Source organism: Phocoena phocoena, chromosome 20, assembly GCF_963924675.1.
Source record: "Phocoena phocoena chromosome 20, mPhoPho1.1, whole genome shotgun sequence".
Taxonomy (NCBI): Eukaryota; Metazoa; Chordata; class Mammalia; order Artiodactyla; family Phocoenidae; genus Phocoena; species Phocoena phocoena.
Window position 1 is genome coordinate 3,007,829 of NC_089238.1, and position 21,059 is coordinate 3,028,887.

Genomic DNA, 21,059 nt, shown 5'->3' on the forward strand with positions numbered 1-21,059 from the left:
GGTGGCTGGCGGTGGGGAGGGGGGCAGGCCCCCCGGGGCGTGCAGAGACGGGGCGGAGGGAGGCCGCGGCAGGGACTGCCAGGTCACCGCATCTGGGGAAAGGAGAGGACCTTTGGGAACACAAACAGGATCTGCGGCCACCCGGCTCCCCGCTGCCTGCGGGGTGGAGGACCAGGTCCCCACTGTGGCCTGCGAGGCTCTGGCCCTGGTTAACCTCGGCCTTAGTCACCCCATCCACCTTTCAGTTCCTCAGTCGTGCCCAGATCCTTCCCGCCAGGGCGCGGCTCAGCGAGGCAGAGCGTGCAGTGGCAGGCCACAGGCCTGAAGGAGGCGCACCCCAGCCACCACTTCCCGCAGCGCAGTGATCTCTGTGAGACGGCGCTTCATTCGGAGTCCAGAAAACTGGAGGGAGGCTGCTGCACAGGAAACGCGCTATCCACGTGGGTGGTGTCAAGAGACAGTCCCCCTCACGAGGTCCTCGCACCCACCCGCGGGCTCCGCTGGAACACCCCACCCCGACACCACAGCCACCATTCCCCAGGGGGCCTCGTCGGTAGGCTCACTCGCCCTGGTGATTTTCTACTCGTTTGTCTGACTCTGTGGCTGAGGCCGCCCTGAGAGCCCCATGGGGGCAGAGACCACGTTTGTCTGGACGTGGCTTTTCCCTTCAGAGGAGCTGACCAGGAAGAGCCATTCAATAAACCGTGCAGGAAGGAAGGGAAGGAGGGAGGGCAGGAAAGACCTCTGGAGCAGGAGTGAGGGGGGCAGAATCCGCTGCAGAAACAAGGACACACAGGGAGGAGGCCGACAAAGGGAGCAGAGATAGACAGGAGGGAGTATGCCAGGGGGACGAGGTGTCCCAACGCGGAGGCTCGCGGAGGAGAGATAAGGAACAAGCCCGCTGGCTAGGCCCCAGCTTCGTGCCAGGCACTCCTGGAGCACGAGACATCCATTATCTCATTTAACACTGCGGGCGGGGTTCTACCAGCTGAGGAAGCAGAGGCTCACGTAGGTGAAACAACCCAGCCAAGGTCACACACTAGGCATGGCGGCACAGACTCCACCCCAGGCCACCCTGGGCTCCAGAACATACACTTTTAAGTTAACCTGTGCCGAGAGGAGAGTGATGGGAAAGAAACAGAAAAAAGGAGAAGGGGATCAGGCCAGTGAGGCCCGTCACAGCAAGCACTCACACAGCCCTTGCCCGGTGCCAGGTGTGCTCTTGAGTGCCTTACACACAGTAACTCCGTTCATCCCCATGGCGCCGTGATTCACAAACACCTCACAGGGGAGGAACCCAAGGCACAGGCCTCACCTCCGGAGCAGCCCGGTTGCAGAGCAGGCTCTGACCACACGGTCCACAACCTTTCCAGCATGCTAGCCACAGGCAGAGACCTACGGAGATCTCCTACAACCTGAGTCCCAGGGGAGGCAGCTGGCCCCTGTCTTGAACACAGGAAAGCAGGAACTTGGGAGACAGATGTGAACAGCTGAAAAAGGATGGCCAGGGTGCCAAGACGGACTCAGCCAGACACACTAAGACGAAGAGCTGATCTGACAGCTAACAGTAGGAGACTGAAAGGAAAGGGAAAGAGAGAGAAGAAAAACAGGCACAGAGAAAGCTGGGCAGACAAAGACACGAGAAACAGATAAACACGGGAAGAGAGTGAGGCAGGCGGGCAACCAGAAAAGATGGAGACCCTGAAACGCAAAGAGGCAGTAACCTGGGACAGGGAAATAAGAGACAAGAAAAATGGAGAAGAACACGAAATCTGGGTCCAAATTCTGGCCTCCCTGAGATTCAGTTTGCTCAACTCTGAAATGAAGGAAAAGATTCCACCCGGCAGAACTGTTGATTAAATACAATGGATAGATACATAAAGTTCTTGGCACTGCGCCCCGTGGGTAGTAGTTCAATAACGTTGGCTACTATTATTGTCAGAGAAAAAACAGAACTATTTCCAAAAGGGTGGCCATCAGAAAATGTTATCTTAACACCGTGTATTTATATTAACGGGCATTAGAAGATATATTCCACCTTCACAGCAAAACTAAAACTTCACAGATACTGCTTAAAACAAGACTACGTTTTTCAAAATTGCTTAGCCCAAAGAGAATTACTAGATCGAATAAAAGACAAATCATACGGCAAAATTCTCCAAAGCATAGTCAGATATCAAACGATGTCAAACGTCATCTGTGTGAAACAAAAAAATCTACAAATAATAATGGAAACCAGAGCTGCCAGCAGTTAACTACACACTTACTACGCGCCAGGGTTAGGCACTTAAAAGCATCACCTCCGTTATTAGGCAAAGCTGCCCTATTACGCAGGAAACATAAACACACTAATTTTAAAGACTAGGAAACTAAGGTTTGGTGATAAATCACCTGACAAATCTTACAGGCTCTCAAAAAGTGGACCTCTGATTCCAGAGCCGGGTTCTTCACCAAAACTAACTCAAGAACCTGGGGGAAGGGGCAGACCCTAGACCAAACGACAGACCCGCCAAGAGGGACTCGGGCTTGGAGGACACGGGTACCAGGACAAAAATGAGATGGGAAGACGGCGGGGAGAGATGCACAGAGACTAGAGACACCTGGCGAACGGAGACACCAACATTAATCCTGACCCTCAGACGCCGAAACGTGACAGAAAAGCAGAACGAGACCGGAACAGACACACGGAGACAAATGCTTTGCAAAAACGCCGAAACAGACACGGACATGAGCACAGGCGAGGCCCGCGGGAGGCAGCGGCGCTGACACACAGACACAGGCAGACGCGGGAGAGACGAAGAGCCGCGGGCGGCCCAGGCCGGCCGGGAGCAGACACACGAAGGCCACGGAGACGCCCGAGCGCGCCCGCCCGCCGCGCCCCGGCCCGCGCTCACCTCGGCCCCCTCACGCCGCGCTCCAGGGGGTCATGGCGGGCAGCCCCCTGCCCCCGCTCGGCCTCGGTGTCGCGGGGCGCGCGCCGAGCCGCGAGCGGCGGACGCGGAGCCGCGCTTGGGCGCACGCGCGGACGCACGGAGGGCCGCACGCCGACGGCCCCGGCGCCCCGGCGCCCGGGAGGGGCGCGGAGAACCGGGCGGGGGAGGGGAGCCGCCGAGCGGACGGGAAGCAACCAGAGGAGGCGACGGACCGGAAGCGGAAGTGGCCGCGCGACCCGCCCAGCCGCCCAGTCTGCGGCGAGCCTGCGCAGTGGCTACTTCCGAGGACACGCTCTCCCGCGTGCCATCACTTCCGGCGCGCGGGAGCCGTCGCCAGGAGCCACTTGCCTCATTTCCGCCCGCCTCCGCGAAGCCCCGGGTACGCGCACCGAGAGGCGGGGCGCAGCGGGGGGTCGGCCTGCGAGCTCGGCTAACGCGAAGAGACCGCATCGTCGTCCCCAGACCGCCCCCGCGCGGTAGCCCCAGCCCCGCTAGACCATGCCCCACCGCGGTGCCTTGGGACGATCTGAACTCCTGCGCCCACAGGGCTACCCGGATGCGCCCCTCCCCACTTCATACGGAGGCCCGTCCACTGCACCCTCCTCCCCGGGGCCACGCCCTACGCCCGTCCTAGAGGAGCAGGCCACGCAGGCGGGGTGTGCCACCTCGGGTGTGCCAAGGGCACGGGTGCCCGTGCCAGATCGACAGTGTGGACAGCTGGGCCTCCCAGGGCCGAGCCTCAGCCTGGGGCCAAGGGAACCCCTGAGAACTGGAAGGGAGGGCGTTACACACACCGGACACGGAGCAGCTCCATAAAGTAAAATACAACAAAATGTTTAATGAGCAAATTCGTCTTAGCAAATATGAAACTGCCACAGAGAGTAGGAGAGGGACAGGGGCCACGGGGTGGGGGGCAGGTCTGGGGAGACTAAAGAGGAGAGAATCAACTATGTAAGAAACCAGGGAGGACACGGTGGAGAGGACCAGAGGCCAAAAGGACAGGAGCTGTGGTCCTGAAAGGGGAGAGCAGGGTATCGGGGCCGGACAACAAAATTCAAAATCATTTGGCCATAAAATATAAACACGCTGTTTCTACGGTGGGGAAGGGGAGCGAAAGGGGGCATAAGGGAAGAGAGACTTCTGGGGAAGGGCCGTGGGGGTCCGACCCCGCCCTGCTGTGCACCCCCTCCCCACCCCTTCCCTCTGTGTCTGTGGGTGCATGTGTCTGTGTGGGTCTGTGTGCGCACTTCCCCCGTCCCCTCCCCGCCCCCAACCCCCCCCCACCCTTAATCGGTGCCATTCCAGTTGCTGCCGGCTGTCATTCGGCTGTCACTCCTCTGCCCATCGTCTTCAGAGGGGGAAAAGAGGGGGAGCTGGAGGGGGAGAAGCCCCAGCCAGCCCTGCCCCTGCCCTCCCCCGCCGCCTCTACCAGAAGTCCCGGCGGTGGTAAGAGTCGGGGTCACAGTATTTTGTGACAACCACTCTGTTGGCGAACTTGCGACCCGTCAGGCCCTGCATGGCTTTCTGGCAGTCAAACACAGAGGTGAACTCCACGAAGATCTGTGGGAACAAGACACAGGTTGTGAAGACCAAGGCCTTCCGGCCTCCAAGGATGCGCCGGTTCACTCACAGCAACCAGCCAGCATCTACCCAAACCCAGAACTCCGCGGGAGGGAGGGAGGTTTACCAAACATCCTCCAGCATCCCAGGATCAAAGAATGACAGAAGACAGAGACATGCAGAGGCATGGAGAATGAGAGCAGAGGAAGCTTAAGTCAAGAGCCCCAAAGGGCAGGGGACAGGGGTGAGCTCAAGGAGACCGGTCACTTATACTGAGTGTTTCCCCTGTACCAGGCACCATGCTGGGTGCTCCCCCAGCCACCCCAAGGGCCATGGGTGTCTCCCCCAGACAAGGGATGAAGTAAGGAAAGCTAACAAATTAGTACTCAAACCCAGGTTGATTCAAAAAAAAAAAAAAACAAAACACCTGAACCTTGATCTGCTCAAGCTTCTCATCTTTCTTGAACCACCAGTTACAGAAGTGGAGGGAGGGGTGGATATAACCAGCCTAATTCAGAACATGGGGAGTTCTATAAACACATGCCCCCTAATGCCTCAACAAGCAAAACGGCTTGCAAAACAAAACAAGAAGTGACAAAACATAAATTTTAAGGAATTTTGAAACCAAACTGCAAGGTTCCTTATTTTGATCAAAGCAACTATAAAAAGACATTTTTGACACAGGAAGGGAAATCGGAACATGGCTTGGGTAGACAGATACTAATGGTAATTTTGTTAATGTACTAATGGTACTGTATGGTTTCGTTAAAATAATTTTTTAAAGTCATCTGTTTATAGCAGTAGTTCTCAACCAAGGTGAATTTGTCCCCAGGGGACATTTGGCAATGTCTGGAGATGATTTTCATTGTCACAAAGGCATGAGTAACACTACTGGCATCTAGTGGGTGGAGGCTGGGATGGGGCTAAACATCCTACAGCACACAGCACAGGCCCCAAAGCAAGAGTGACCAGGCCCAAGACATCAGGAGTTCAGATAGAGAACTGTACTTAAGTGATATATGCGATATATCTTGTTTCAGGGGGGAAAAAAAGGGGGGGAATGGGAAGCTGAATATATAGAAATCAAGAATGATAAGATATTGGTAACCTGAAGCTGGGCGACGGGCCACTAAGACACTGCTACACATACTAGAATACGACTTTAAAAACATTATACTATAACCTTAACTCTATCGCCATGAAGGTTTCTCTCAACTCTCACGTTTGAAAAGAATGATAATAAAGTTTGAAAACAAATTACATAGACTGATCCCTGAGACCAGGCTGGGTCTTTCAATTAGTCCCCCCCAAACACGTCCTCAGCCCCCAGGCAGCCTCCAGGCTCTCCTCTCTTGAGCCACGACCGCACTAAGGAGACTGACCTGTCATGGACGGGGTGTCTCCAGTGCAGCAGTTAAGGGCAGGTAGGAGCGCAGGCCAAACCCAGTGCGGCCCACCCTCCCCTCCCCTCCTGCCCCCGCCCCACCCCCCTCTGCCCCCACCCGCAATGCTTTTCCACTGCTCCTTGGCAAGTCTGTCCAGACTGACACCTGAACAGGGATCAGGGTGCCTACCAGACCTCAAACTTGGAAGCAGCTCTGTCCAGCCCACTGCTCCCCGCAACATCTCTGCTGGGGTCTCAGGACCTCAAAGCCAGCCCCCCAACACTGACCATCGTCCCCTCCCCTCAGACCTGCTCAGGTCCCCTGCTTCTCACCTGCCATCTCTGCCAGGTCACCAAACCCAGAAGGCTGAGCATCTCACTGGCTCCTCCCCCTCCCCGGGCACACCCAGATCAGCCGCCATGGTCCTGGCATTCACAGGCCACTGTCTTCTTTCCATCCTCCTGCCTGCTCTAAATCAGGTCACCGTCTTTCACCCAGATGACCACAAGCTGTTAGTTCCCAAAGCTCCAAACATCACATGGCTGTCACCCCCCACCCCTCCAAATTCCCAGCTCTGCTTTGCACTCCATGCCCACCCCACCCCCCCACTGTAAGGCACCACCTCGATGTGCCAGGTGTTTCCCACGTTTAAGAGCTTTCGAAGGCTCCCCCCATCCTCACTCGGAAGAACAGCCAGCATGCTTCCTAGCACCCACGTGGCCCCACTGCTCTCCGCTTCACGCCCTCCGGCTACACCAGCCACCTCGCTGCCTCTTGCCAGGACCCCACCTGCCTGCCGCGAGAACTGGGTGTCGCTTGGGCTTCACCAGCTCCTGACTTGCGTACCTGAACACAGGGCCCAGTGCGACGCTGCTCCCCTCCCAGCCACCACCGGAAGCAGCACACGCGCTGTCTCTTAACGTGGGCATCCCGCTGACCCACAAGGCGAGCAGCTACACAGGCTGCAGGCATCCCGGGGGGGGGGGGGGGGGGGGGGCGTGAGATGCTGGCACCTGGCACAGTGCCAGAGACAACGTGACTCGGTGAGCTCAGAATCAGACCCCAGAAATCAGAACCTAACTGTGGAGAAGGGCTCGGAGCTGCTGCTCGGACTCAGGATTGACACAGGTGGGCTCAGCAGAGTCCTTGGCAGCCGGAAGACACAGGTGGGTTTGCTGCTTTGGGGACTACTTTTAGCACTTTTCTCCCCCTTCCATAGACAAGGCCAAACCACTTACCCAAGATCACATGAAACCCAGGTTCTGAACCAAAGCTGCTTCTATACAGAGGCAAGAGGCAAGTCCTCAGCCACAGCGGCACAGCACACGCGCTGCCTCTCGCCGCAGGCCTGGGCCCCCAGAGGCCCCGCTCTCTCTGGGTCAGAGTAGGGTGTGGGTGTGCGTGTGCCCGCACACGTGTGGGGACGGGGACGCTCACGAGAGCACGCTCCCACGCACCTTTCCACAGCCGGGCACCTCCACGCCGTCCACGGGGCGGGGGATCTCGATGGACTTGACGAGCCCGTACTTGCTGCATTCGTCACGCACGTCCTCCACGATCTCCTCGTACTCCTCGTCGTCCAGCAGCTCCTCGGGCAGGACCATGTTCATGAGGCACAGGACCTCAGTCGGGTGACCACCCATCTGCACCTGGGAGCTCATCAGGCCAGGCACTTGCAAGGTCACGGGGGTCTGGTTGATGGTACTCTGTGGGGCAGCAGGGGCAGGGGCGTCACGGGGCAGCTCCGCCCTCGCCCCCTCCGTGCCCACTTCCCCTGAGTCCTCCCCCAAGACGCCATCCCAGGGAAAGACCCTGCTCTGCCCTTGAAGACCCAGGCACCCACTCCCAACACTGGCCAGGAAAGCCAGGGGCAGAGCTTAGGACGGCCCACCCAGCCCGCCCCCCGGCCCCTTCCCACCCCCCACCCCCAGATGTCCCCTAGCCAATGGAAGATGACGTGCCGGGGGGCTCACCAGCGTGGCATTCTTGGCTCCCACGCTTGCCCTCTGGACAAGCAGCTTCTTATCCCCCAGCTGCATCCCGTTCAGCCCCGCAATGGCCTGCGTTTGGAGAACGCGGGATGGGGGCACGCAGGAGAGAGGTACAGGTCAGAGGCCAGTAGCCTGACACCTCCCCCGCAAGCCCCACTACCCCATAGCTGGACACTGGTAGGGAAGAGGGCAAGGCAAAGGGGTGAGAGCTTGGCAAGAGCTAGAACCGAAGGAAAGGGGCCCCTATGCCCAGCCCTGCTTCGGGGTGGCCTCCTCCCACCCATCCTGAATAAGGGAGACCTCAGCGAGGATACAGAGCAGGGTGAGGGCAAGGACAGACTCGCCAGCGCAGGGTCCCAGGGCTCACCTGGTCTGTGACGTTGATGTCCACGTACTCACAGAAGGCGTAGCCCTTGGAGAGCCCTGTGGCACTGTCCTTAACCAGGTTGAAGGCCTTGAGAGGCCCAAACGATGTCAGCAGCTCTTTTACCTGCGGCAGGCCAAGACGCCATGAGAGTATGGACGAAGGCTGTGACGGGGGAGGGGCGGGAAGAGACGAAGGGTCTACCTGGTCGTCATTCAGGTAGTTGGGTAAGCCCCCAATGAACAGCTTGTGGGCAGAGTCCGGGACCACGGTGGACACGACTCCTAAGGGCAGAAGGGAGCAGACGGACTGTGAGTCCCAGCACCAGGTCGTTTCACAGACCCTGGCAGACGTCCGCAGGGAGAGGCCCGGCAGCCCCGGTCAGGCCGCGTCCCTCCCACCCATGCACCCTCCCCAGCCCCGCCTCGGAGGCGCACCCCGGCAGCACTCTTCAGGACGCAGAGCGACCCCAGCACAGCGGCACATCGGGGCCCTGGGGTCAGAGACACGAGCTCACACCCCAACCTGCCACCTGCTGCTGCGTCACCTGGGCAGGTTCCCTCGGCTCTCGGCCTGCTGGAGAGGCATCATAGGGATACACAACCTCTCCTTCAGCCTCAAGCCTCCACTCAGAGCCCTCCCCCAACCTGCCTCTGCTGAGACCAGATCTCCCCAGGAAGCCTCCACGACCTTTCCCCGTGGGCCTGCGCTATGCACAGCTACAGGTGTCCCTAGCCGCTCTCTGGCCTCAGTCACAGGCGACCTCGGAGGAGTCTGCTGTTCGGTGTCCGTGAGGGCTGGGACACGCCCGGCTCACTCAGCACCCTGGCAAGGCGGGGCCCACATCAGCCAAGCAGGTTTAACGACCACCGTGCGTCCACCCCAATCCTGCCCTCTCCGCTGAGCTTTTGACTCGGGTGCCTGCCAGGACTCAGCCCAACGTCTCGCACGCTTCCAAAACGTTGTCCTTCAATTCCTGGAGCCTCCCCACAGGGCGTAAACTACACAGAGCTCCAGGACGCCGGCTGGACACAAAGAGGGTAGAAACGTGGACCACCACCCACCCGGCAGGACCTGCTGTTCACTTTGAGTTCAAGGCCCACTAGGCCCACTACTGCCAGACGCACCACCTTGCCTTCCTCTGCAATCCGGCACCAGGTGGCCCCGCTCCACCTCCTCCTGACCTTGGAGAGGAGCAGGCGACACGGGGGATGGGAAAGAGCCTCAGACACTGACACTGCGCCCGCAGAAGGGCTCCCTCTCCCACCACCACCCACCAGTCCAGCCCCTCCGGCCCTGCCACTCCAACCAGCAGAGCCCAGCCACATCGGGGTGGGGCATGCGATCCTCTGAGACGCAGCCTGGGCAAGGAGAGATGAGCAGAAGCATCTGGGAGCCAGGGCCACGGAGCGAGCACTCCACACCGGGCACCCCTGGCCCAACTCCTCCCAGCTACTCGTTTCACGTTCTCCCACCCCTACCCAAAGCACGACAGGAGGAGACTGAGGCCCAGGGAGCAGGCACCACGTGAGGTCACACACTCCAGAACCGCCAACTTCACAGGCAGGGAAGGGCTCTGCGAGGGTGCCACCACAGGACACGGACTGCACTGGGCTGGAGCCTGCCCCACCACACACCTCAGGGAAGCGCACGGCACCGAGGGCACCAGAGTTGGGCTCCCTGGGCCCCAGTCTGGGGTACGAGACTGAGTGAGGCTCCTCTGGGCCTCAGTGGCCTCATCTGTGGAACGGGGAGAAGCTCGCACCCCCCACCCCGAGCACGTGGATGAGCACGACGGAGCCACACGAGCACTGGACGCGGGCTGGCGGCCAGGTTCGCCACCCCACGAAGGCCAGGCCGCGCCAGCACGAGGGAGCAGCGGGTCGGCGCCTCAGCAACCACAGCCCCTCCGTGCTCACTCGGTTCTGCCAGGGGAGAAGGGCCTGCTCTTCAGGGTCGCACGACCAGGAAAGCACAAGATAAATGGGGAACCCAGGCCGGTGTTGATGCCCAAAGTCAAAGCCCCGAGCAGCTCATCTGACGGCACGCTCTGGGTGCCGCCCTGCTTCACACACCTGTTCTCTTCCAGAGGGGCTACCTCTCACCTTCAGCTCTAAAACCTCACCACCCGCCACAAGGCTGCCCTGGACCCCCAGGTGCCAAGCAATCCTTTCCCATACCTGCAGCGTCACCTGCCCCTCGGCAGGAGGACCGTGACCGCCTCGTGCACTGCTGTGCCCCTGGCACCCCCGGCACTGCTTTGTAGGATCCTCCTGGGGGAGTGGAGGAAGCCCCACAGGTAGGGGCCTCCAGAGGCAGAGTCAGATTCGCCCCTGAACTGAGGGGTGAGCCTGATCCAGGACGGGCACTCAGAGTGAAGCTAAATTCACAAATTCAAAGATGCTATGCCTTCCTGCTCCCAGTTTCCATCTCGTCTTTAGGGCCCCACTGCACAGTCAGGCCTGAGGTCAGGGAGCGCAGTTAAGGTCTCACCCCTGCAGATGATGTACACTTACAGTTTCAGGTCAGTCCCCTTTTACCAAGATAACGAAGTTACCTTCCAGGTTCCTACATTGTTTCTTTTCCAACCAAGCGTGTCTATCAAATTTTATCAAACGCTTTTATCAAATGCTTCTCCCGTTTATCGAACAGGAGATCGAAATACGACCTTTATTGCAAAGAATGTTTAACCTGCAGCCACCATCACTTTTCCTGCCATCCCGGCACCCAAGGAAGGAACAGACTCGCCCAGTCACTGGTGGCTGGACCCCCGGCCTCCCTGGGGAGATAAATCCCAGAAAGGAAGTCAGCCGTAGTAACAGAGCCTGCGACCGAACACTGTCCCTGCCCCTGCGATGCCTCTGGTTCCACAGGAGAGAGGTGACAAGTGGGGCAGCACAGGAGACGGCAAGGCAGACTCTCTGCGGTCAGGCTGTGCCACCCGGGGTCCCAGCAATCACGCCTCTGAGCACATCACTGCTCGCTTCCTGCCTCACTCCCCTCCTTGGTGAGAGGGCGCCCCAGCACCTACCCCAGGAGTCAAGGGCCACTGCAGCACGAAAGCAACTCAAACCACGCGCCAGTGCGAGTGGCTACGTGCCGATAGATCTTAAAGATCTGGCCCCTAGTTGTCACTTGCCGACCCTGTACTACAGGACAGTCACGATGACGAACACCTGATCCACGGGGCACACTTGGGACTGTGCTGGCCCAGGAAGCGGGAGAAGCAGTGGGCTCCTGTGTAAATAGGAATGAGTTAAAATGCAGGGAATTCACTGGAAAGAGACACAAAGGAACGTTCCGTGGCTTGATCTGGGAGGTGGCCCCACAGACACACGTGCACGTAGAGCGTCAGAAAGTCAGCAACTTCTCAAGTTTTTTTTATAAGCTAGAGAGATGTGCTGAATTTACCCAAACTGGTACGGTGGAAAACACTGGGGATGAGCCAGGGACCCAGCCCTGAGTCCCAAGGTGCCACCCCCTCTGGACTCCACATCCCCCATTTCACAAGGTGAAGAGCCAACTCAGTTTCCAAAAGGTGCCCTTCAGCGTGAAGCCTCAGCCAGCAGAACGCCACGTTCTCAGCCCCCAAGGGTGGGGCTCACGGCCCCCACACCCAGAGCACCCGGTGCTCACCCTGCCTTTGCCTGAGAGCTGGGCCCCCAGTTCGGCTACCACAGCACTGGCCCCTCCAACCCCACAGCGTTCCCGGCCCCCAACAGGGCCCCTCACAGGCCCAAATCCTCACTTCCACTCGGCAGTCAACCACAGGGGTCAGCAAACAGCCTTGCAGGTTCCTGTTTCTGTACAGCCTGCAGGCTTTCTGAGAGGTTATTTTACCACATGTGAACGTTACACGGCACCCAAACATCAGGGTCCACGGATGTTAAGGCATACGGGACACAACCACACCCACTCGCTTAGGGAGCACGCGTGGCTGCTTTCCTGCTACAACTGCAGGGTAGTTTCAACAGAGACCACGCGGCCTGCAGAGCAAAAAACAGTCACTCTCTGGCCCTTTACAGAAGAAAGTTCTGCCGACCCCAGGTCTACTATGTTACCTACCGACCTGAGGTGGTACTAAACACGGCTGCGGAGGCTGGCCCGGAGCACAGGGGTCGACGGAAAATCCACATCAGACCCCGCACCAGGAGCTCTACTGACCACCTGCCCATCCACACAGGCTCACCCACGCTCGTACTGACCCCGTGGTGCAGAGCAGCGGCCTCTCACTGCCCACAACACATTCAGTCTGGCCCTGGCTCCGCCACTTACAAGCTATGAGTCCTCAAGCAGACCACAGCTCACCCTCTCTGGGTGCCGGGCGCCACCTCTGCAAACAGGGAGACGCCCAACGCCCAAAAATTCGAGGGCTGGATAAGACGACGCATACCCTCTGAAGCACTCGTGCTGCTTCCCCGTTAGCTCCAGCTGGCCTACAGAGGGAAAGGTGGGCAAGATCCCCACTCACCAGGCACGTAAACAGAGGGATTCTCTGACATGCCAGGCAGGGGCTGGTAGTCGTGAGGCCTGCGGATCTTCAGCGACTGGCCCTGGAAGATGATGCCATCAAAGGCCATGGCCTGCGTGGTCTCGTCCACTGAGCGGAACTGAAGGAAAGAAAAGGAGGTGGTGAGGGACAGGGTGAGTGGCCAGCCAGCCCCCCCAACCCCCAAGGGCTCTGGGACAGCAACCTGGTAGAGAACGGACTGCAGAAGAGCCCAGTGGGAACAAGGACTGCTGCAGACGGGCTGGGCCTGACCCCACCACATGCCTGGCTCACCTCTAAGAAGGCAAAGTTCTTGTCCTGGTTAATCTGCACTGCCAAAACGGGATTGCCGGGGGCCTGCGTCAGCCCCCCCAGGCGCATCTGGGCGTTGAAGAAATCCATCATGGCCTCCTGCAGAGGGAAGAGGAGACAGGGGGGGGGCGGGGGAAGGGAGGTGGAGAGAGGAGGGGAAGGGTGAGAGAGGGAGACACAGAGGGGTTTGGGGGTAAGGGGAGAGGGATGGGGGGCGGGGGGGAGGGAAGGGAACAGTGGAATATGGGTGGGGGCACAGAGATCAACAGTAGGAACAAAAGCAGGAGAAAGATCAGAGAAAGTGTGGGGGAGGCAGCAGCAGGAAACAGCCAGGGGCCAGGAGGCAGGACAGGAGTTGTGGAGAGAGCCACAGGGCCCCAACCGGGGGAAAGAGAAAGATTGCTCAAGAAAGATGCGGCAAACAACAGGGAAAGGCAAAAAAAAACATAAAACAGAGAACAAGGAAACGGAACGTGTGAGAAAAAGAAACATCCAGTGGCGACAGCAAGAGAGAAATGGCAAGAAAGTGGAAAAGCAGCAGCAGGCAGAACATAGAAGAAACCCGAGTGAGAGAAAGAGAGAGAGAGAGAGAGAAAGAAAGAAAGAAGCAAAGGGATGGAGAAAAGAGGGCGGGAGGCGGGGAGCGCAGGGCAGAGGGTTGGGGAGGAAGGGCGGGCGGGAGGGGAGGAGAAAAGAGTGATGTGGAGGAATCTGGCCCTGGAGTCCGGGGGCTGGTTTATCAAATGTAGCAAAGTGCAGGTTGAGAAAGTCAGAATGGACCTTACTTGCCTTCGACGACGGTAGCAAACTTTTTGTTGCTACGAGGGATCTCAGCCCCACAATATTTCACTTTAAAGAGAAATGGAAACAACTCTTTGATCTCGGGATTCTCAGGGGGTGTCACGGGAAGGGGTGGGGGAGAGGGGAAGGGGAGAGGAGCGGTAGGGAAGGTGAGGGGAGGTCGGGGCGATCAAAATAAAAGAACAGCGACCATGGGAGGGACGTGGGGAGAGGATGGGGGACACAGGCGGCAGAGAACAAGAGGCGTGTCAGAAACACTGAGGGGGAGCGTGCGTGTGCGTGTGCCTGTGTGCGTGTCCGAGTCTCCCTCTCTGTCTCTCTCCACACGGAATCGGATTCGTGGATTCGTAGGTACGTTACGTGTGTGCCTGCTCTCTGGGTTGCTGGAGGAGGTTGGGAAAGGGAGACGGGAGAGGGAAAGGAGGGAGGGAGAGGGCCACCCCCAGCCCGGCCCCTGGCTGGCTCAACTCCATCGGTCCGTCTGGGAGGGGGCCGGGGGGTCTTGCAGGAGCAGAGTCTCACCCGTGCAGGTTGGGGGACGGAATGGAGGGAAGGGGAGGAACAGGTGGCGGGGACAGGGAGAGGCAGGGGCAGGGGGAGGGCAGGGAGAAGGCAGTACCTCAGTGATGCCGAAGGGGATGTTGCCCACATAGAGGCGCCGGGCCTGTCTGGTCATCTGGCTACCGACCACGGGCACCGGTGTCGGGGTCACAGCCAGACCGTCGGGGGTCATGGTGGGGAGAAGGGCGGTGGCTGGAATCTGACCGGCAGCTTCAAAAGGAAGAGACGAGGATTAGAGGACATCAGGGCGCCCGTGGAGTGGCTCAGCAGCAGCGCCCTCCCAGACATGAGCAACCACCGCCTCTGCGAAACCAGGTCTGTTGACAGCTTCATCCCTGCTGTCAACTGCAACAGTAAGGGCTGTTGTCAAGGGGCTTCAAAAGGCAGAGGCCAGAAAACCCAGGGTGAAAACCCCATCCGCCACCCCCCCAAAACCAAGGCTCTGCTTCCTGACCACCCCAGTATACAACCACTCTAGCTCACGAGAGGGTGAGGGAGCCAGAGGACCAGCAGGTGCGGGGGGCGGCGGCCAGAGCCTACCTTGCATGGCCTTGTACTGCATGGGGGTGATGTGCTCGAAGCCGGGCGGTGGCACGTCCCAATATTTACGGACCTTCTTCTTCTTCTCGTGGCGGGGGGAACGACTGGGGGGGGGGGAGGGGAGAGCGGGGCAGGGCGACCTCAGTCTGACCAAAGGTGGGCCTGCAAGTCCCCCCAGGTTCCCCTCGGCTCCCCCGCCCAGCTCGGCTCTCTCCAGGAGGGAGAGGATCCGGGTCAGGGCCGTGCCCAGGCCCGGGGAGGGTGCTATTGCAAGGCAGGTGGGCTCTCCCCAGTGCTCGGGCCGGGGCTGGACAAGGACAGGGCAGGGTGCACAGCGGGGAGGGAGGCGAAGGGAACGGACGTCAGGGCGGAAGGGGCAGGAGGAGAAGCTCACATCAATCCACCGTGCTCCTCTTTAGCGCCTCTGGTCAAAGGTTTGCTGGGGGGTGGGAGGGAAAGGTGTGGGGAGGGGTGACTGGGGACCCTCGTCTTCCCCACACACCACACCCCCCAAGGCCGCTGAGTCCAGGGCTGGGGCAGGGCCGAGGTGAACAAGCAACGGGCAAACCCCCTCGGCCCTGCCATTTCCCCCACGCCCCCCACCCCCAAGCAAGAGGAAGGGAGGAAGGGCCAGACAGACCACTTTCTAGCTGAAGAGACTGAGGTGGGAGGAGGCAAGACTTCCACCTATCCCGCCCTTCCTCACCCAAGGGGCAGAGAGGACAGAGGGGAGCCTGGGGAGGGAAGAGGCGTTAGAGCGGAAACCGCCGTCCCCCTCCCAGGGCGGCACCCCGGAGACCCGCACAGTGGGCACAAGAGGGCCGGGAAGGGGAGGGAGCCCCTCACCAAGGGACAGACAGAGCGGCTCCCTGTCACCAGACTCGCCTTGGAGATAAAGAACCTGCCGCACCAGCGACCCACCAGAAACTGAAGGAAACCCCAGGAACAGGGAAGAGACTGGTTCAGACAGGTGAGCAGCAGCGCCTCCCCCAGGTCCACGCGGAGAGGAGCCCCAGCGCCCCGGGACGCAGCCGCCCGCTCCCCGCCCTGTTACCTTCGGCGCCGCCTGTCCCGGGAGGCGCTGCGCTGGTCCCGGTTGCGCCGGTCCCGGCTGCGGCTGCGGCGCTTGCGGTCCCGGCTTCGAGAGCGGCTGTGGCTGCGCTTCCGGTGCCGGTTCTCCTTGTCACGCTCTGGGCAAGGCGGGGGAGAGGATGAGCTGAGGGAGGCCGCGGCCCAGCCCACCCGCGCACTGCTGGCTTCGCCCCAGCCCCAGGGAGGCCACCCCCAAGGGGAAGGGGCTTGATGGAGGAAGGGAGAGCAGGCTTCCTGGGTCCACACGCGAGTCCAAAGACCCTTGGGACCGGGGAGGGAGCTGGTTACCTGAGGGGACAGGGCCTGGAAGTGCCCCCGGGGTGTAAGGTACCTGAGGATGCTCAGGAGGAGCTGGGGAGCCAGAGAAGACAGAGGAGGCTGGCTCCTGGTCCCCCTCGAGGGCTGAGGGGCCTGACCCCAGGGTCGTCCCTGAGAGGGGCAGGGCTAGAGGCTGGGGAATCAAGAGACCCAATGATGTTTTCCTGAAGGGACCCAGCAGCCCCTCAGGAGACCTCCTCAACCAGCTGGCCCCCACTGCCCCACCATCAGGCCCCGGGGTCAGGCGCCAGGCAGGACCCACTTCGCTGAGAAGCAGGGACACCCAGCCCATCCCCACCCCACCAGCTGAACAATGCAGGATCCCCTCCTCCAGAAAGGCGTGTCTTTCAGAATCTGGGGGGCAGGGGGAGGTGCCGGCCCACTACCCCCCATTCCCACACTCCCTCAGAGCCAAGGACAGCAGAAGCTGGGGCGGGGGCTTTCTCCAGAGCTCCCCTTGGCGCCTTCAGCCTCCCCCAACTCGCCTTGGGGGCGGCGCCTAGGAACAGAGCACAGCCTTGCCAGCAAAGCACAGAAACCTTGGCTCCCAGCAGACCTCTCCCCCTCTGAAGGAGGTGCAGCTCCTGTGCCACGCTGTTTGTACTCTATTTCCTCGGTTCAAAGACGCCACTGATTCCTCAACTATCCTCGACTACCCCTCAAACACGTGTTACCTTTACCACGTGTCTGGGGACGGGGCGGCGGGGGGATGGAGATGGTAAGAGAATGCCATGGACCTCACTACAACAGGATAAACCTGCACCTTAAAAAGGAAAAAACGTTGTAGCAGTCATTGGGATGCCACCTAAAACCATATTCCGCGCTAGTTTTACTTGCACTCGATCCTTACTGTTACTTCGGGAAAACACTGGGGAGGGGGCCTTGCTCACGTAAGAGATGAGAAACCTAAGGCGCAGAGAGATCACGTGACTCACCCAGAGCCAAAAAGCCTGAAAATGGTGAAGCCTGAATGTGAACCTTGAAATGTCAGCTAAGGCAGCTAAACAGCGAACAGTACTCCTAAAACACTGGAACCACTAGCGACAGTGGGACTGCCTCCTTGGAGATAAAAAGACTGAACATAAAAAATAAACTGAAAACTGGCACCTGGAGGGGACAGGAGGGAACGGGCAAGCAGTGTGAAGCCAGAGGTAAGCACAGAGTCATGGCACTGGGCCCGGGGAGGAGCCCTGGCCAGAGGCTTTGGGCCTCTGGCTCCACGCTTGTGAGATGGGCAGGCTGTGAGCAGGAGACCCTTTGCTGTGGCTGAGACTCTAAAACAGACACAAGCAGGGAAAGCGACGAACACAGAGGAAACGGTGGCACCTGCTGGGTGCCTGGGACACAGAAAAGGAAATTAATTCCCTGGAGACGCAGACTGACACTTGGAGGAAGCGGGACCTCACAGACAAAGACCCACAGGCACAAAGACCCATGGGCAGAGCAACACATGGGCAAAGCTTCCCCCTGAGGCAAGAGTAACACCCCCCCACACACACCCAATAATACAGCACAGATCAGAACAGAAAAGGGAGCTACAGTTGCTCAAAATGCTGTGGCCACGTTGCTGTGGGAACAACTCCACCAACCCAAGGGACATGCCCCGGCTGAGGGCCTGGCCCCCCAGTACCAGTAGGAACACCCAGGGAGAAAGCAGGCAGCACACCTGCAAGTGCCCCAAGGAAGGCTCCATCAGTTCCACTTGGCTTTCCAGCCTAGCAGAACATGGCTTTCAAACAGCCAGGCAGACTCGGGATCGGTTTCAGCTTTTCTGCATAAAACCATGCAACAGCAACCAAACCTTTAAACCTCATTTTTCTCTTCTTTAAATGAGACTCATGCTTACCACCAGGTGTGGGACCGGGCAGAAGGACGTTTGGAAAGCAACTTTCCCAGCCCTACCCCACCTCTAACACCATCTCTGAGTGAGCTGCAAACCTGCCTCTGTACTTCCTCCCTAAGTAAGAAATTACACTAGGAATTATTTCACAATAAAAAATGTCACTAATCGGGTGCTCAACGTATGCCAACCCCCATGCCACACAGTTTACATATGTTACCCCATTTAATCTCAGCTCTGCCTCTAATCAGCTGAAACATGGGAAAGTTTTTACTTTCTGAGCCTGTTTCCTCCTCTGCAAAGGTCAGGAAATCACTTCAGCCTCATAGGGCTGTTACAAGATCCACTTAGAAAAACTGTGCAAAAGAGCTTAGCAGTGTCTGACACATGCTGAAAGTTTACCTGCAACTATCATTCCTATCATCCCTGTTTATTCCCAACATCCCAACGACAAAAACAAACAAAAAAAGTCACCCTATACGTACAAAAAAAATAAGCACACAGCTACTGAGCAATGAAGTAGGTACTAAAACCCAGGTCTACTCATCTCCAGAGCCTGTACTGTTAAACGGTACATCATGTACGTACAGACACCCCGTGGGCACCCCGAAATGTGACTTCTTGTCTCCTAATCGAGCCACCCCCTACCCCACTCTAGGGTGGGCCGAAAGGGGAATCCCAGCGCCCCATGGGGCCCTCCGAACACAGGTAGCTTAAGCCTCAAGACTACCACCTTCCCTCAGCCTAGTTTCCTCACTCTCAAATCGGAATAAGAAGACAAAAGAAACCTGTTAACTATCTAACGCTTCTCTCAGTGCTGACACTCTTGGGGCCCCCAAAGTAATCAGCATTAGCACGGCCCCGTGCTTGGACTCGGCGTCACCCGAGGGGGACGTGCCTCCCACCCTCCCGACTGAACCAGATCCCCCTACTCGCTCAGCCTCAGTCTCCTCCCCTCCACGCTGAGATTTACGAGGCTGAGTCTAGGTGTCCCGAGCTGCGATCCTACAGGACGTGGGGTTTGCCTCTCTAGCTAGGGAGCGATGGGACGCAAACATTCCGCACTGTGATCGCCGGGAGAGCCAGAGCCCCGAGGAAGGGGTACAGGCGTGCGTGCGAGAGGAACACAGAGCACGCACAATGAGGCCTCTTCCACAAGTGCCGACCCTGGCGCCCCACGGCAGCGGCCCGGCGTGACACTGGCGGCCGGTCCGCAGGACTAGGCGCAAAGGGCGGCGGTGCTACAAGCGCCCCCCCGCGCGGCCCGGCCCGTGCCCACGTGAAAGGGGGGGGGTCCCACAACGGCCATTTTGGAACAAAGGGGGCGTGGAGACCCGGGCCGCGGGCCCGGCCGGAAGCGGAAGTGCCAAGGCAGCCGCAGAAAAGGAGGAGGTGCGAGACCGAATCTATATAATCTCCTTTCCAGATTAAAAAAACCTAAGTCCGCGAGGGGACACCCGGCGAGCCCGCCGCGCGTGCCGGGGACCACGTGGGGCGCGGAAAAAGGAGCGCATGCGTCCGGGCCTGCGCTCGCCGCTCCCTCCCCTCCCCTCCTGCGCGGCGGCACGCCGGGAGGTCACGTGAGCGAGGCGCGCGCCGCGGCACTTGGTGGGGGGGGGCGCCGCGCGGCCCTGAGAGGAGGGGGAAGCAAGGAGGAAAATGGCGGGGGACACGGAGGGAAGCCAAGAGTCGCCCCGCCCGCCGTCCCACACCCCCGGCGCCCTCACCTTGCTTATTCTCGTTGAGCTGCCGCTCGAACTCGTCGAAGTCCGACATGCTGAGGCGGCCGCGTAGGGCCCTGTGGAGCTCTCGCCTCGCCTTGCCGCGCGCCCGCTCCGGCCGCTTCGGCTACTTCCGCCGCTTCCCTCGGCTACTTCCGGCCGCCGCCGGCGCTCCACCGCCTCCTACCTAATCAAGCCCGGGCCGCCCGCCCCACCCCAGCTCCGCCCCTCTCCCCGCCTGCGCGCCCGCGAGGTGCCCCTCCCCCCCGGGCCTGGCTCCGAAACGCGTCGGCTATTTCCGGACCGTAGAGGAAAGCCTCGGGAGCAGCAGCTACGGCTGCTTCCGAAAACACCCGAAGCGAGGGTTTCGCCGCCTTCCCAGGTTTTCGTAACTTTTCGGATATTAGCTCTTCAACGTTCAGATGTTTCCGTAGATCCTCGCGTTCCTCTGCACCCAGCCCCCTCTAAGAATTCGGCTTCTTCCGAAAATTGAAATTGTCCCAATCTTTGACTGCTTGCGCAGATTCTCCCCGCTCTTCTCGGCCGGCCCTGTCCAAGCAATCGGCTACTTCCGACAAGCCTAACCGTCCCGGACTTCGTCACTTTCCGAGGCTTCCGGAGCTCGCCCTCAGACCCAACCAGAGATTAAGCTCGTTTCCAAACTTCGGCTCTTTCCGGAGATTCCAGGAGCACCCTCCTCCCCTCTCGGAGAACTTCGGCTCTTTCCGCCACCGCTTCGGGAAGGCTTCACTCACGGGAGATAGCTTCGACTTTTTCCGTCGGCACTTCGGCTCCTTCCGGCTCCGGGAACCGAAAAGGGAGGGAGGACAGAGGAGAGGTGGGTCAGGGGAAGGGAAACGGAGAAGGGGCAGGGTCCCGGCTCTCGGAACCTGGCTCTCCGGGTGGGGAAAGGGGAGGAAAAGAAGGGCTGATCTTGCGGAGGGCCTAAGAAGGTTGCGCGAGACAAAAATCAGCCAGCGGGGTGAAGGGTGCGCGCGGCCGCTGCGGAGGTTGCCAGAGCGGCTTTGTGCGCCTGCGCAAGGGGGAAGAGGCGGGGCGCGAGGTGGGCTTCTGCGCCTGCGTAGAAGCCGGTCTGAGGCGAGGTTTCTCAACTGTTCCGGAAGGGTGCCCGCTTCCTGAGCCCCCAGAGCG

The 21,059-nt window shown here is 59.6% G+C and overlaps 1 protein-coding gene across 2 annotated transcripts; it reads right to left on the reverse strand.

Moving 5' to 3' along the window:
• Positions 1-4,358: 4,358 nt before the first annotated feature.
• Positions 4,359-19,962, reverse strand: U2AF2 (U2 small nuclear RNA auxiliary factor 2). Of its 2 annotated transcripts, none has more exons than XM_065898955.1 (12): positions 19,914-19,962; positions 15,991-16,126; positions 15,331-15,375; positions 14,937-15,040; positions 14,455-14,606; positions 13,017-13,133; positions 12,705-12,843; positions 8,438-8,517; positions 8,237-8,359; positions 7,852-7,938; positions 7,336-7,584; positions 4,359-4,493 (listed from the first exon to the last, which is right to left on the reverse strand). In XM_065898955.1, the coding sequence occupies exons 1-12, from the start codon at positions 19,960-19,962 to the stop codon at positions 4,359-4,361; spliced, it is 1,416 nt and encodes a 471-aa protein (XP_065755027.1). The 2 variants fall into 2 exon arrangements, with proteins under 2 accessions (XP_065755027.1, XP_065755026.1); XM_065898954.1 differs by having other exon boundaries at positions 7,840-7,938.
• Positions 19,963-21,059: the final 1,097 nt, after the last annotated feature.